This window comes from Palaemon carinicauda, chromosome 14 (genome assembly GCF_036898095.1).
Source record: "Palaemon carinicauda isolate YSFRI2023 chromosome 14, ASM3689809v2, whole genome shotgun sequence".
NCBI classification, from domain to species: Eukaryota; Metazoa; Arthropoda; class Malacostraca; order Decapoda; family Palaemonidae; genus Palaemon; species Palaemon carinicauda.
The window spans coordinates 122,919,399-122,936,151 of NC_090738.1; the positions used below are offsets into that span (position 1 = coordinate 122,919,399).

The 16,753-nt window shown below is 41.2% G+C and overlaps 1 protein-coding gene across 1 annotated transcript in view; it reads right to left on the reverse strand.

Annotated features, from left to right (window-relative positions):
* Positions 1-16,753, reverse strand: part of LOC137653718 (DNA-binding protein P3A2-like) — an 85,132-nt gene that overhangs the window by 40,999 nt on the left and 27,380 nt on the right. The window contains exon 6 of the mRNA XM_068387318.1: positions 1,697-1,813. Within this exon, the coding sequence (XP_068243419.1) occupies positions 1,697-1,813 (117 nt within the window). The remainder of the gene's footprint in view (positions 1-1,696; positions 1,814-16,753) is intronic.

Genomic DNA, 16,753 nt, shown 5'->3' on the forward strand with positions numbered 1-16,753 from the left:
CCATCATAAGGCTAAAAACTTCACAGTATTCTACAAGTTTTATTCCTACTATGGCCAAATTGTGGAATGAACTTCCTAATCAGGCAGTTCAATCGGTGAAACTTCAGAAGTTCAAAATTGCAGCAAATGTTTTTATGTTGAACAGACTGACATAAGTCTCTCTTTATAATTTATATTTGAAAGATCTATTTTAATCTTGTTACTGTTCTTTAAATATTTTATATTAGTTATTCCTTGCTTGTTTGTTATTTTCTTTATTTCCTTTCCTCACGGGGCTATTTTTCTCTGTTGGAGCCCTTGGGCTTATAGCATCCTACTTTTCCGTCTAGGGTTGTACCTCGACTAGCAATAAGTCACTAAAAATAACTAAAAACTACCCAAAGACCTGGAAGATTAAATAACAGCATAATTTCATCTGGAAAAATTATTTTTAACTTCTTTGTTAATTTCCCTCCAACAGGACTACAAAAACCCTTAACTGGCAATGATGAAAAAATATCTAAACCAGTCTATTCACTATCCATTCTTAATAAAAGGTAAATACAAATAAAAAAAAAATGAAGATGAAATTATAAATAAATAATGAAGAATTTCATGATTAAATAAGGACAATCATTGTGTAAGATTATAAAGTCTGGGGATCCCAGATCCACTAGGAACTCTCTGAGTTGAGGGTGCATGAGCAGATCCACAGTTAAACACAAACCTCGAAACTATGCTATGATATAATAGGTCAACCGTCTGAGAATTGAAATTCTTGGCTTAGCAATCTATCAACTATTCTTTACTACAAACTATAAGTACTGTGATGCATCTGTGGCAAAATACTTGAAATTGTATACGTATAATTAAGGAAACACGTATGTGAGCACTGTTACCACTCATTATAATAGTAAAATAACACAAGATCATTACAGTGAGACATAAGTCTTACCCCATAATGGTAGAAATTTAATCAAAGCAGAAAAAATAAACTCCATTTGGAATCCTCAACCACTAATCCCACCTACATTCACAGAAGTGGCCTGAAGGGCAAGAGGAACAGCAGAAGAAGGGGAAGCCTTGGATTCCGACACCAAAATAACAAAAAATTTCCCCTATTCTTTTATTATGCTTCCATATCTTTCATACCAAATTCAACTAACTTCAGATAAAAGAGTATATCTTCTAATAATGCACTACACTCAGTACATTGAACAAGTAAGGAACATGCATCAAAGGGGGATCCAATTTTGCCGATATTATCCTATTCACTTTATAGTACAATCAAATCTCGTAATGGAAAACACATCTTCTATCCTAACAATTAACTGAACAGTAAAAAAGAAATTACTCTGTAGCCAACACTGAAAATAGACAGTTGAAAACAGCCGAGCTGACCGAGGTTAGGCAGTAGGAAAGAATGATAAATTAAGATAAAGATGAATGAAGGAAGGCATTGTTTACACAAACGCTCTATAAACAACCACGTCTTTCCAGTAGTAACAAAGAGTTTTACATGTCTTTTAAATTCTATTCTTACATCACTTTTATTTCTATTTCTACCAATCTTTCCATTTATAGAGTAAATAGCATATGAATTTGGGTAAGTACTGAAATACTAATTTTAGTTTAAAAATCAAGTTGTTGATCTAACCCATGAAACAAACTTTTAACATATAGACATTACAGTTGAAATCACATGAAATGTACTTACAACATCTTCTAGAGGTTTTGCACCAAAACACTTAAAATTATTTCCGGACTTGCTGGGGGTTGCAACGACAACTACAGCTTGCTGACCAACTCTCGTTGCATATTCGTCAATTGTTGCCTGCAAAAAAATCATAATCATGAGGGCTAGAAAAAAACTGAGTATAATTTACTAAAAGAACCCCTTTATTAAATGATATGAGCAAATTTAAAACACTTTTCCAACTAGTAACCTTCATTCTACTGCTATCATATGTTATTACACACTAGGGTAGTTTTTAGGGCTGTGTTACTAGTTTCTAATCCTCTCATTTATGTCTTAGTAAGTTTTCTTTAAGCATACTAATTCCTTTTCAAACTAGAATGATTATCAAGAAATCATCGTACAGTACTGAAAATTCAAAATTATTTTTCACAATCAGTTAAGGAGTAATGTACCTATTTACCATATGGCATATATAAAAGATAGTTGTATTTCAAATCAAATGGGGATTATAAAAGTCCTCATTCTAAATATTTCCTCAACTCATTGCTGATTGGTTACATATTGATCATGTTATTAAACAAAACTGATATTAGTATTTTAAAAGAAAATTATACCCTTAATAAAAGCCATAAGAAAATAAATAGAAACCAATTTACATATGATTTTATTATAAAATAAAAAAAAAATTCAAAACTTTTAATTTGCCTTTTTCTGCAAGTGCAAGAAGGGAATAATTTCAAAACAACAATCCAAAGTGAAATAAACAATGAAGAGTATTTTGGTATGGGAAAGAGATAGTGTCAAAGGATATGCCAGATAATTCTGCCTTAGACCTTAAGAGATTGTTTCTTGGCCAAATGTTTTGGTACAAATTTGGAAGATGAAGAGATTAAAAACTGTATGAATTATCCTGTTTGGCTTTTCCTAATCCACACACTGGGGAAAGTGGGAAAGTACCACCTGTGCAATAATCGTATGAAGTTCCGAAAAGTTTGATTTAGACAAACATACACTCTGTAGGGATCGAGTGTATTTTCCCTAAGAAAAAATCTGGAGTGCTTAAAATACTCCACTCTCACTTGAAAATCACTGTCGCTTCTGAATGTCATACAAGCATAGATTCAACTATATAAAACATTTCCTTTCTTTAAGGTAGCTATACCTGAGTAAAATTCAATGGAATATTCTTTTTAAGTATACTAACAACAGATGGGAGAAGTAAAAGAGGAGGGCCAAGGTTTGGGTGGATGAATGAAGTGAAGAAAGCCTTAGGTGACAGGAGGATAGATGTGAGAGAGGCAAATGAGCGTACTAGAAATAAGAATGAATGAATGAATGAATGAATGACTAGCGATTGCGAAGCAGTTCCGATAGACCCTGCTGTTACCTGCTGCTACCTGAGATAGCAGCAGTAGAAGAGTCAGCATATGAAGCTTCACTTGTGGTGGAAAAAGGGGGAGGGTGGACTTTGGCACCCTAGCAGTACTAGCCCAACGTGGCCGAGTCCCTCGCCAGGCAGGGAGGAACGATGAGAGGAAAAATGCCCTTTAGTTCTTTTTTTCATATTGACTACCTCCCAAAATTGGGTGAAGAGTCAAGGTACATACATAGATAGATAGATAGATAGATCATAAAATATGACAAATTTGTAGATAATATGTTATTTTCCTTAGTAAAATAAATTTTTGAATATACTTACCCGATGATCATGTAGCTGCAACTCTGTTGCCCGACAGAAAAAACCTAAGGTCGGGATACGCCAGCGTTCGCTATACAGGTGGGGGTGTACAACAACAGCGCCATCTGTCGAGTAGGTACTCAGGTACTTCTTGTCAACAAGAACCAATTTTCTCCTCGGTCCACTGGGTCTCTATGGGGAGGAAGGAAGGGTCCTTAAATTCATGATCATCGGGTAAGTATATTCAAAAATTTATTTTACGAAGGAAAATAACATTTTTCAATATTAATCTTACCCGATGATCATGTAGCTGATTCACACCCAGGGGGGTGGGTGGAGACCAGCATACATGTTAACATTAGAAGCTAAGTATCCCGTATTTCATTTTAGCAGTTATTCAAAATAACAAACATAAAATAAATAAGTACCTGGTAAGGAAGTCGACTTGAACCATTACTCTGCCTTTTTAAGTACGTCTTCCTTACTGAGCCTAGCGATCCTCTTAGGATGCTGAGCGACTCCTAGGTGCTGAAGTATGAAGGGCTGCAACCCATACTAAAGGACCTCATCACAACCTCTAATCTAGGCGCTTCTCAAGAAAGAATTTGACCACCCGCCAAATCAACCAGGATGCGAAAGGCTTCTTAGCCTTCCGTACAACCCAAAAACAACAATAAAAACCATTTCAAGAGAAAGATTAAAAAAGGTTATGGGATTATGGGAATGTAGTGGTTGAGCCCTCACCTACTACTGCACTCGCTGCTACAAATGGTCCCAGGGTGTAGCAGTTCTCGTAAAGAGACTGGACATCTTTAAGGTAAAATGATGCGAACACTGACTTGCTTCTCCAATAGGTTGCATCCATTACACTCTGCAGAGAACGGTTCTGTTTGAAGGCCACTGAAGTAGCGACAGCTCTAACTTCATGTGTCCTTACCTTCAGCAAAGCATGGTCTTCCTCATTCAGATGAGAATGGGCTTCTCTAATCAAAAGCCTGATGTAATAAGAAACTGCGTTCTTCGACATCGGTAAAGCAGGTTTCTTAATAGAACACCATAAAGCTTCTGATTGTCCTCGTAATGGCTTTGTACGTCTTAAATAGTACTTAAGAGCTCTTACTGGGCATAGTACTCTCTCTTGTTCGTTTCCAACCAAATTGGACAGGCTTGGGATCTCGAACGATTTGGGCCAAGGACGAGAAGGGAGCTCGTTTTTAGCTAAAAAACCAAGCTGTAAGGAACATGTAGCCGTTTCAGATGTAAAACCTATGTTCCTGCTGAAGGCGTGTATCTCACTGACTCTTTTAGCTGTTGCTAAGCAAACGAGGAAAAGTGTCTTCAAAGTGAGATCTTTAAAAGAGGCTGATTGAAGCGGTTCGAACCTTGCTGACATCAGGAACCTTAAAACCACGTCTAAGTTCCAACCTGGTGTGGCTAACCGACGCTCCTTTGAGGTCTCAAAAGACTTAAGGAGGTCCTATAGATCTTTGTTGGTGGAAAGATCTAAGCCTCTGTGGCGGAAAACTGCTGCCAACATGCTTCTGTAACCTTTGATCGTAGGAGCTGATAGGGATCTTACATTCCTTAGATGTAAAAGGAAGTCAGCTAACTGCGTTACAGAGGTACTGGTTGAGGAAACTGAATTCGCCTTGCACCAGCTTCGGAAGACTTCCCATTTTGACTGGTAGACCTTGAGAGTGGATGTCCTCCTTGCTCTGGCAATCGCTCTGGCTGCCTCCTTCGAAAAGCCTCTAGCTCTTGAGAGTCTTTCGATAGTCTGAAGGCAGTCAGACGAAGAGCGTGGAGGCTTGGGTGTACCTTCTTTACGTGCGGCTGACGCAGAAGGTCCACTCTTAGAGGAAGAGTCCTGGGAACGTCTACTAGCCATTGCAGTACCTCGGTGAACCATTCTCTCGCGGGCCAGAGGGGAGCAACCAACGTCAACCGTGTCCCTTCGTGAGAGGCGAACTTCTGCAGTACCTTGTTGACAATCTTGAACGGGGGGAATGCATACAGGTCTAGATGGGACCAATCCAGAAGAAAGGCATCTACGTGAACTGCTGCTGGGTCCGGAATCGGTGAGCAATAATTTGGGAGCCTCTTGGTCATCGAGGTAGCGAACAGATCTATGGTGGGCTGACCCCACAGGGCCCATAGTCTGCTGCAAACATTCTTGTGAAGGGTCCACTCTGTGGGGATGACCTGACCCTTCCGGCTGAGGCGGTCTGCCATGACATTCATGTCGCCTTGAATGAACCTCGTTACAAGCGATATCTTTCGATCTCTTGACCAGGTGAGGAGGTCCCTTGCGATCTCGAACAACTTCCTCGAATGAGTCCCTCCTTGCTTGGAGATGTACGCCAAGGCTGTAGTGTTGTCGGAGTTCACCTCCACCACCTTGCCTAGAAGGAGGGACTTGAAGCTTCTCAAGGCCAGATGAACTGCCAGTAGCTCCTTGCAGTTGATGTGAAGTGCTCTTTGATCCTGATTCCACGTGCCCGAGCATTCCCGTCCGTCCAGTGTCGCACCCCAGCCCGTGTCCGATGCGTCCGAGAAGAGAAGGTGGTCGGGGGTCTGAACAGCCAGTGGTAGACCTTCCTTGAGAAGAATGCTGTTCTTCCACCAAGTCAGTGCAGACTTCATCTCTTCGGATATAGGAACTGAGACCGCTTCTAGCGTCATGTCCTTTCTCCAGTGAGCAGCTAGATGAAACTGAAGGGGTCGGAGGTGGAGTCTCCCTAACGCGATGAACTGGGCCAGGGATGAAAGCGTCCCTGTTAGACTCATCCACTGTCTGACTGAACATCGGTTCCTTTTCAGCATGCTCTGGATGCATTCTTGGGCTTGACTGATTCTGGGGGCCGACGGAAAAGCCCGAAAAGCTCGACTCTGAATCTCCATACCTAGATAGACTATAGTTTGGGATGGGACGAGTTGGGACTTTTCTATATTGACCAGGAGACCCAATTCCTTGGTCAGATCCATAGTCCATTTGAGATTCTCCAGACAGCGACGACTTGACGCAGCTCTTAAAAGCCAGTCGTCCAAATAGAGGGAGGCTCTGATGTCTGCCAAATGCAGGAATTTGGCAATATTCCTCATCAGTTTGGTAAACACTAGAGGTGCCGTGCTTAGGCCAAAGCACAGGGCTTGGAACTGGTAAACGACCTTTCCAAAGACGAACCTTAGGAAAGGTTGGGAGTCTGGATGGACGGGGACGTGAAAGTACGCGTCCTTTAGGTCCAACGAGACCATCCAGTCTTCCTTCCTGACCGATGCTAGCACCGACTTCGTCGTCTCCATGGTGAACGTCTGCTTGGTGACAAAAGCATTGAGAGCACTGACGTCCAGCACCGGTCTCCACCCTCCCGTCTTCTTCGCTACTAAGAAGAGACGGTTGTAGAAGCCCGGGGATTGATGGTCCCGGACTATGACTACCGCTCCCTTTTGTAGCAAGAGAGACACCTCTTGCTGTAAAGCTAGCCTCTTGTCCTCCTCTTTGTACCTGGGAGAGAGGTCGATGGGAGTAGTTGCTAGAGGGCGCTTGCGCAAGAATGGAATCCTGTACCCCTCTCTTAGCAACTTCACAGACTGTGCGTCTGCACCCCTGTTCTCCCAGGCCTGCCAGTAGTTCTTGAGCCTGGCTCCCACTGCTGTCTGGAGAGGTTGGCAGTCAGACTCTGCCTTTTGAGGACTTGGAACCCTTCTTCTTTTTGCCGCGTTGACTGTCGGCACGGGTACCTCCTCTGCTGGAGGTTCTGCCACGAAAGGGCGGAATGAACCTAGACGCTGGTGTGTCCATCCTAGGTCTAGGCACGGAAGGTAAAGCTGTGACTTTACGTGCGGATGAAGCCACCAGGTCATGGGTATCCTTCTGGATCAACGAGGCGGCAATCCCCTTGATCAGCTCTTCCGGAAAGAGACACTTGGAAAGCGGAGCAAACATCAACTCCGACTTCTGACATGGAGTGATCCCCGCAGACAAGAAGGAGCAAAGGTGATCTCGCTTCTTAAGAACTCCAGACACGTACGAAGCCGCAAGCTCGCCAGACCCATCCCGAATGGCTTTATCCATGCATGACATGATGAGCATGGCAGAGTCCTTATCCGAAGGGGAGGTCTTTCTGCTTAACGCTCCCAAACACCAGTCCAGGAAGTTGAAGATCTCAAAAGCACGAAAAACTCCCTTCAACAGATGGTCCATGTCCGAAAAGGTCCAGCAAATCTTGGAGCGTCTCATAGCCAGCCTGCGGGGAGAGTCAACCAGACTTTTGAGAAGTTGCCCTGGGCAGAGGCAGGAACTCCCAAGCCGGGATCTTCTCCCGTGGCATACCAGACGCTAGATTTGGAAGCAAGCTTGGTCGGTGGAAAGATGAAGGCTGTCTTCCCAAGTTGCTTCTTGGACTGCAACCACTCTCCCAGTACCCTCAAAGCTCTCTTGGATGAGCACGCGAGTACGAGTTTCGTAAAGGCAGGAGCTGCTGACTGCATGCCTAAAGCGAACTCAGAGGGAGGTGAGCGCGGGGTTGCAGACACAAACTGGTCCGGATACAACTCCTTAAACAGGGCAAGGACTTTCCTAAAGTCTAAGGAGGGAGGCGTAGTCTTGGGTTCTTCTATGTCGGAGTGCGGATCGTCCAAATGCGCAGCTTCGTCGTCATCAGAGACTCCTTCATCCGAATGCTGAGGAGGAAGCGGCAAAGGTGGAGAAGAAAGCTGAACGGCTGAATCCGGCAGCACGGGTGCATGCGTAGCTGCACTGGATCCAACATCATGCCGCTGCTGGTCAGTCTGAGAGCTGGCAACAACAAAAGCGGAGTGATGGTGCGTGGTGGGGACTGCCGTGGGTTGCGGAGACTGCCGCATTGCGTCAAAACACGGCAGCTTGACAGCACCTTCCCACTGCTGATGCGGTAGCTCACGCATGTCAACGGAGGGTGCCGCACGTCGGCTAACGTCAACATGCGTCTGGCAGGGTCGACTGCGCATCGGTGGTGGAGCTCTCACAGGCGGAGTGTGGGAGCAGGCAGCCGCAGTATCTGCTGAGCGCACAACCGTGGCAGGTTGTAGGTTAACAGGTGCAGTGTCCACCTTCTCAGCACGATACTCCTGCATGAAGGAAGCAAGCTGAGACTGCATAGACTGCAGCATAGACCACTTAGGATCTACCGTGGTTGGTGCGGCAACAGACGGAGTGATTGCCTGCTGCGGAACCACTCTACCTCTCTTGGGAGGTGTGCAGTCTTCGGAAGACTGCGGCGAGTCCGAACTGACCCAGTGGCTACACCTGGGCCGTTGGACTCGCTCGGAAGGGACCTTGCGCTTGAGAGGTCGTGAGACCTTGGTCCAACGTTTCTGCCTAGAAACTTCTTCCACAGACGAGGAATGAATGGGCTCACTCGTCTGTTTGTGGATGGGACGATCTCTGCAAGACACGTCCGCAACCACTGAGGGTACATCTGTACGCTGATCAAGGCCTGTCGAACCCTTTGGTCCTTCGACATTGCTTCTCCCCTGGGCTTGGGAGCTTGCAAGAGGTCCCGGACTGGGAGGACGACTGGCACGAACAGATGCACCCTCATGCGTAACACTGACACTGACACTTTTCACCGCACTTGCACTCACTACACTTCCCACTGCACTTTTCTCTTTCAACTCTTTGACATCGGCCAAGAGTTGATTGCGGTCATTAGCTAATGACTCCACTCTGTCACCAAGAGCCTGAATGGCACGCATCATGTCCGCCATCGAGGGTTGAGCACTAGTAGAAGGGTCGGGAGTCACCACTACAGGGGAAGGAATAGGTTGAGGGGCATGGGGAGAGGAAAAATCAAAAGAGCGAGACGAACTCCTCCTGATCCTATCCTTCTCTAGCCTACGTGCATTCTTAAGGAATACATTAAAATCGAATTCCGAAAGCCCAGCGCATTCCTCACATCGATCTTCCAATTGACAGGATTTACCCCTACAATTGGAACAAACGGTGTGAGGATCTATAGAGGCCTTCGGAAGACGCCTAGAACAGTCCCTAGCGCTACACTGCCTGTACTTAGGGACTTGAGAATGGTCAGACATCTTGAATTAGCCAAGGGGGGAATCCAAAATCTATCAAAGTCGTCAACAATTAATCCAAAACTAATCAAAAAAGCTTGATAAGTTAATGATAATAACTCCTGTACAGCGAAAGCTAATATCTAGAGAGAATACATCACCAAAAAGCGTGAAATCAACTCCAGAAACAACAGCGTATCAAGTAGGTCTTGCCGGTGGCACGACAGAGGAAAAATTGGTTCTTGTTGACAAGAAGTACCTGAGTACCTACTCGACAGATGGCGCTGTTGTTGTACACCCCCACCTGTATAGCGATCGCTGGCGTATCCCGACCTTAGGTTTTTTCTGTCGGGCAACAGAGTTGCAGCTACATGATCATCGGGTAAGATTAATATTGAAAATTGTATTTTTCCTAACAATACAAACCTTAGCTATTTATTTAGGGGTATTACTTTCAGCTTTGCAGAAAGTAATACCCCTAAATAAATAGCGTAGGTTAGTATTCCAGTTACGGAACAAATCAAAGTTAATAGTGATAAAAACTGCAGTTTATTTTTTCAAATAAAAGGAAAAATAAAAATTTTAAAATCTGTGTATGGGGGGAAATATTTTACTAAACTTCCTCCACAAACATTTATACATCTGCAATGTACTGAGGGAGCAATAAATGAACCACGACAGGGGAAAGGATCACTTTAGTTTGCTTTCTTATTTCCTTTCCTTGCTGGGCTATTTTCCTTGATTAACAATGACAATAATGAACCCTTTCCACCATGACCTCAACTAAACTCTCCTGAGATGTAGTCTAAGAGCAGCTACTGTAGTCTCTGTATTAAAAAGTAGTTGCCAAGACTAACCACCAGTCGTTTGACAGTACTTCAAGCATAGAGAGACTGCTTTACTGGTGAATGGGTGTGGTAGTGAGGTTGGCCCAGCTCTAGGCTTTGAAGTCCAACGAGACAACCTATCACCAACAAGCTCATTGGCATACACAGCAAGCTAGCACTCAGGAACGGTACTGTACCAACCGTGTGTCACACGATCATACATAGTTCATTTTGTGTATATATTATGCTTGTATCTTCGCTCTTCCCTCGCACTAAAGAGAACCAGAATAAACATGTCTGTTTTTCTCCTCTGTAAGTGTCCGTTTTTTAACATGAAATTTCTTGTTGCTTTGAGCTTTTGTATATAAAGGAGAGTGTTCTATTAATAAACTCACTCAGTTGATTTCATAATGTCTTTGAGTCACAACCTTCCCTCGGCCCGTCACAGTACCGAGTGCTGGGATCTCCTATTCCAGAGGTACCTAAGTACCTCATGAAAGAAAAGAGATCAAAGCAATACTCCACCATCCAGGTTAACAGCGAGGGAGGGCGACAAGCTCCTTGATTACTTGGCCAGTGCAGTGTTCATCCCTGTATGGACAAACAGCACAAGTGATCAGCCCCTCACGGAACGGGTACTGTGGAGCTGTGCGGGCAGATATATTGGGCCCACAGCCTGGACGAAGGGGTAACGGTCTCTTTTTCTCACCAGTTAATGACAAAACTCTAGCTCCTCATAGCTAATTTACCATACAGGTACAAGTCGGCATGTGAGCTCTGTAATCATAGAGATGTAGCATGAATGATGCCCAAATCAGCCTATCGTGTGGTTAACCCCTTCACTACAAGGCAGCAGATCCATCCTCAAGCTATTTAAAAGTTTTATTACAATTAGATATACATTCTCCCTTACTCTTTAAAAACCTACATTTTACTACAAATTACAGAATAAATTTTCAAAAGTTTGCTTCATTTTCTATTGTGTTACACTCTAAACAACCAAAATATCTTTAGCATTCATTGTGAAGAAATTATAGAAATTTTGTTTAGAAATTTACTTTACATAATTTTCTCTAAATCATGATAAAACACTGATTCTATCAGTAAAAAATAAATTTTTATTCATTGAAGTGACTATGTTATTCTGTAATAATTCCACCATAAATAGGTGTTGAAACACACAAAACTACTGTACTCATCAGTAATAATGAACTTTCAAGTTATACAGAAATGTAATGGATATATCCATGTTTCCTTTGGCATAAGAAGTATTCTATCATACCATCTTGTGTGTGACTGTCACTATGAACTGGATAATTCCTGCTTTGGGTATTTCACGGGCTTAGAAATAGGGAATGCGCAAGTAAGAACATGACAAATACTGCGTAGAATGTTAATAAATGTTAATAACTTTTACTCATGAGAGAGTTGTCTGGATGGAGAAGCGACGGCCTTGCCAAACACGAGCAAAAGAAGCAAGAAATTGAGCAAAAGGATCTTCGTTTACGAGTAAATTATGATAAATAACTTTGTTTTCGTTTATCAATATCGATTAAGGAACATAAAATTCATAATAATCAGGATTTATTGATATGTCTTTGTAAAAATGCAAAGAAAACTTTGAATGCCGAATGACAATCATTTTTACATTTGTTTTTTCTTGTTTTCGGCTAGAATTTCATCATTTCAAAAAGGAAAAGATAATTTCAACATCTTGCTAACATATATATGAGAGAAAGAGAAAGAGAAAGAGAGAAAGAGAAAGAGAGAGAAAGAGAAAGAGAGAGAAAGAGAAAGAGAGAGAAAGAGAAAGAGAGAGAAGAGAAAGAGAAAGAGAAAGGGAAAGAGAGAGAGAGAAAGAGAAAGGGAAAGAGAGAGAGAAAGGAAAAGAGAGAGAGAAAGGGAAAGAGAGAGAGAAAGAGAGAAAGAGAAAGAGAAAGAGAGAAAGAGAAAGAGAAAGAGAGAAAGAGAAAGAGAGAAAGAGAAAGAGAAAGAGAGAAAGAGAAAGAGAGAGAAAGAGAAAGAGAGAAAGAGAAAGAGAGAAAGAGAAAGAGAGAAAGAGAAAGAGAAAGAGAGAAAGAGAAGAGAAAGAGAAGAGAAAGAGAAAGAGAAAGAGAAAGAGAAAGAGAGAGAGAGAGAGAGAGAGAGAGAGAGAGAGAGAGAGAGAGAGAGAGAGAGAGAATATTCATTTATGAATAAATTATGATAAATAACTTTGTTTTCTTTTATTAATACAAAAAAAAAAATTTCATAATAATCCTGATTTATTAATATTGTCTTTGTAAAAATACAAAGAAAACCTTTGAATGCCCGTATCTCAAAACTATACTTATTGACCTTCAAATTCAATAATCTCCCTTATTTTTAAAGATATAGCATTAAAATTTGGTATATAACTAAGAAACACATTATGAAACAATAAAATGAAGCCCTTTTTTCTAATTTTTGTTTCATACATTTTTTTCTTAATTATTTTCCCCAATTTTTAGGGTTTATTTTTTAACCATAATGAAAAAATTCATATCTGGCAAAGAAATTACTTTTATAAAAAAATACACTTCCTATTATTGAAGGGCTATATCAGGTCTATATAGGGTAGTAATCCCAGATCTTAGTAATAAATATCAAGGGATAAGATAGAATTTGAAAAACACTAATTTTCAGGATAAATCGCCCTGATATCACAAAACCAAAGGTTAGAAGCAAAAATCCTATGCATTTTGGAGATATCCAAAGTCACCTTATTAAGTGGTAAGAATGTCAAAGTCCTGTCATTAAAAATCGGCATTAGCCAGCCGGCCCCCTTAAGATGATGGTATTTCTAAAAATGACAGTTGAGAAAAAAGGAATAAAATAAGAAAACGCAAATCTCGTCTTTCAACAATTTGCATTACTGCACTGGTAAAACGTTTTGGCGATATTGTGGGTGGGACTGGAGTCAGAGGCAAAGAACCGATGACGGTTGGAGAGCATTACATAGTGATTTGTGTGTGATTTGAACACATATCCAATCATAGAAATTCACTAAAATAGAACTTGCATGACCCTGAATAAGGACTAGAATCACAAGTGTTACAGTTGGTGGTGGGGCAAGATGTGAGGATCCCTACGTCTCTAAGCTGAGGGGGTGTCAGGGGGGTTTGTGTAATGCCTCAGCTAGGGAATGTCGCCATTGGCTGAGAGAGGGATGTAATTCTATATAGTAACAAAAACAGACTAAAATAGCTCTTACAGAATAAAAAAAAAAAAAGGCTAGACTCCCAAACACTTAGTTGGTTGGCTGAAGAAAGGAGGAGGGACTAATAACAGGGAGAGATTTTTTAGTGAAATTTCCTGAGTGGGAACTGTGTAATATACGATCATGTGCTATACTCTTTTGTAGGATATACTTTAACCTTCATACGATTTATATTTGTAGATGCCGTATCCGGACGTCACCGTCTTTATCACCTGGCACGTTCTGACGTCAAACAATGTCATCATAGCGAAGGGGTTAAAGGATGCTCATGAATGGCAAAGACAAGGAACAGTGAAAATATCCTAGAGAATGATCATATATACATATGATCAGTGGCCAAGCACCCTCTCCACCCAAACTAGAACCAGGGAGAGCCAGGCAATGGCTGTTGATGACAGCATGTGGACCCATTGGCAACACCAAACTCCAAATTCTTAGTTCCCAAGGATGGTAAGGATGCAGACACTACAAGATATTACTGGGCATGAGTGGTTCTCAAAACCCCAGTCCAGCAAATCGGCAAGCAGATGCATTTCCAATAGGCTAGATTTCAATCCAAGAATTGGATCTTTCACCTACAATTAATGGAACAGCAGTGGCCGTCACACCAGGCTCACAATTGCTAATCTGCCCAAAAGCTACCAGTCGACGAGCAAGCTTCTTATTGGAACAAGAATGTTATGTAGTGTGAACAATAAGCCATCGGCCCACTTTACATTGCAGCAGGTCAGTCCAGTTAAGATCCATTCACCTGCAACTGATGAAAGCCATGACTGTCACAATAGCCTCACGATCATGAACCAGCAACTAAGTTGCCAACCAAAATGAGAGTTCTTTATTGGAACAAAGTGATGCAGCAATTAACAATTCTATAAAGCAATAAGAATGGGAGAGGTGGGTACATAGACCCAACCTTCCACTGGCTTAAGGTGCTGAAGAAAACAGCTTACCAGCACCTGGTACAACAGCAGTAACTTTAAAACCAGTTCACATCCTGCTTGACTGACCCTGTAGGTACCAGTTAATGGGTGAATACTCCCACTCCCTACTGAAGAAAAAGAACTAATCAGTAAGATCCTAGGAATTGAGTGAAAAGCCTTCCCAACTGTCTAGTTTCAGCTTCATCTTCCTCTCAAGGAATAACCCTCCAATGAAGAGAAAGGGAATAAAAGGTTAACAGATGATTCCACTTATCTAGCAAGAACACTAAAAAAAAACACTCAACATACAAATGGAATGTAAGAAAAGAGCCAACAGTCAAGAGAGAAGAACGGTGCGTCCCTCCCCAGTTGCGACCAAAAACAAAAGTGACTATTCTGTGATAGGCAGGTGGGTTGGGGGTTCCCCCTCATGCCACCCGTCATTGCTGACTACCTTCTTAACGATTTGATGGTTGTCCTAGCTCCGATTGAAAAGCAGCCAGTCGTTGAAATGGTCCCTTTGGAAAATTGAGAGAAGCCACCATACAATCTTGGTGAAATAAATTATTCTAGTTACAACTAATAGCAAACAGACAGCTGTGGATCAGGGAGATTATTGGTTGTACATAGTAATTGATAGAAGAAAAAGAGGGGATGGTTACCTCTTGTGAAGCATCCCTCATGAAATAAATAACCTGCCTTCAGCAAGGAACCAATCGAATGGCATAATATCCATAATTTAACAACTATCTTTATCCTGCCTTTTGGAATTAGAACTGATAAAAGAAAAAAAAAAAGAAAAGTTGAAATTTTCATTACCTTAATTTACCTTGAAATCAGAAGGAATCATATTTTGTAAAACAATGTTTGTATTTGCATTAGAACATATAATTCCAGTACTGTACATTTTTTTTCTGGGCAAATTCTGAGATAATACTGTACAGAAACACTGATTTTCCATTTGCAGCTAAACAACCATAATATAAATATGTTTGAATTAACCTTAACCCTTTGAGCGCCACTGGATGTATGTCACATTCGACATTACGGCTCCCCTAGGTGCCATTGGACTTAATTTACAGCCAGTTACTACTAGTTTTTTCTCTTTCTATTATTATTATTTATAAGAAAATGTTACGAGTTATGTAAAATTGTACATCAATGTTGATTTCCTAGCTATAAGTTCAAAAGGGTTGTAATGTCCTACAGTGAATAGGATTTGCACTAAAATTAACTAAAATCTCCAAAAGGGACTGGAACTTGAGTGGCAAATTTTGGTGAGGGTTTGGTGCTCAAAGGGTTGGGACACAAGAGCAATTTATTCCAGGGTTTGTCAATTAAGAAACTTGAAAATAAAGTCCCCAAAGCAACATCAATTAAGAGAATCCCTAGGAAGAATAAAAAAACCAAAGGATAAGAAAAAGCTGTGACATGATAGTACAAGACAAGAGAGTTGTCCTATGGGATTGGGCTCATCTCCAACTTGTTTCCTCCAAAAAACTTAATTACATAATTACTATCTTTAAAACATTTAAAACAGTACAGATTTCCCTTTATAGGGTTAGACATATAATAAGTTCTATTGTTCATTACTTCTCTTGTTTATTTTCTCATTTCTTTTCCTCACTGGGCTATTTTTCCCTGTTATAACCCTTGGGCTTATAGCCTGCTTTTCCAACTAGGGATGTAGCTTAGCTAGTAATGATAATAATATCAGTTCTTTCTTCTCCATTTACTGCCTAAATCTATTCAGTTCTTTGACTTCCATATCTATTGATTTTTTAATTACATGAAACTGATCCTCATTGCTTTCCCTCTCATGTGAAAACTGTGTCAGTCTAGAGATCTGAGTCTACCTCATTTGGTAATTATGATTTTGGGACATAAGGTCTTGGGTTGTCTTGGGAAGCCATTCAACAACCCCCCCTTCCAAGTTGTATAAGACACCTTGGATAATCTTTAGCAGACTATGGTCCCACTTAAACAAAATCTCTATAGCCTTCATCAATACCGTTTTCTATGCTGTACATGGTAGAGCAAGCATTGTGTACAGGTATAAATACTTGGCCTATTTCCATTCAGTGCAAATGTTTCTGCATCTTAGAGAGTTATAAAAACACTTTGTATGCATCATAAGCTGTTGGTATGTCTCTAAAGGGATACAATGGTAACTCAAAAGATCAAACATAATTCATTCCAATACCGTGTTTGAACACTCCTATTACGGGCCACTTTTGCACACAGTTTACAATACTATACCTAAAAGAACACTAAACATAAGAAAGACTTATAACTAATAGAATAAATGAATAAATATGGAGTAAGTGAACAAGAACTTCACTTTACTTTACTTGAAGTAAG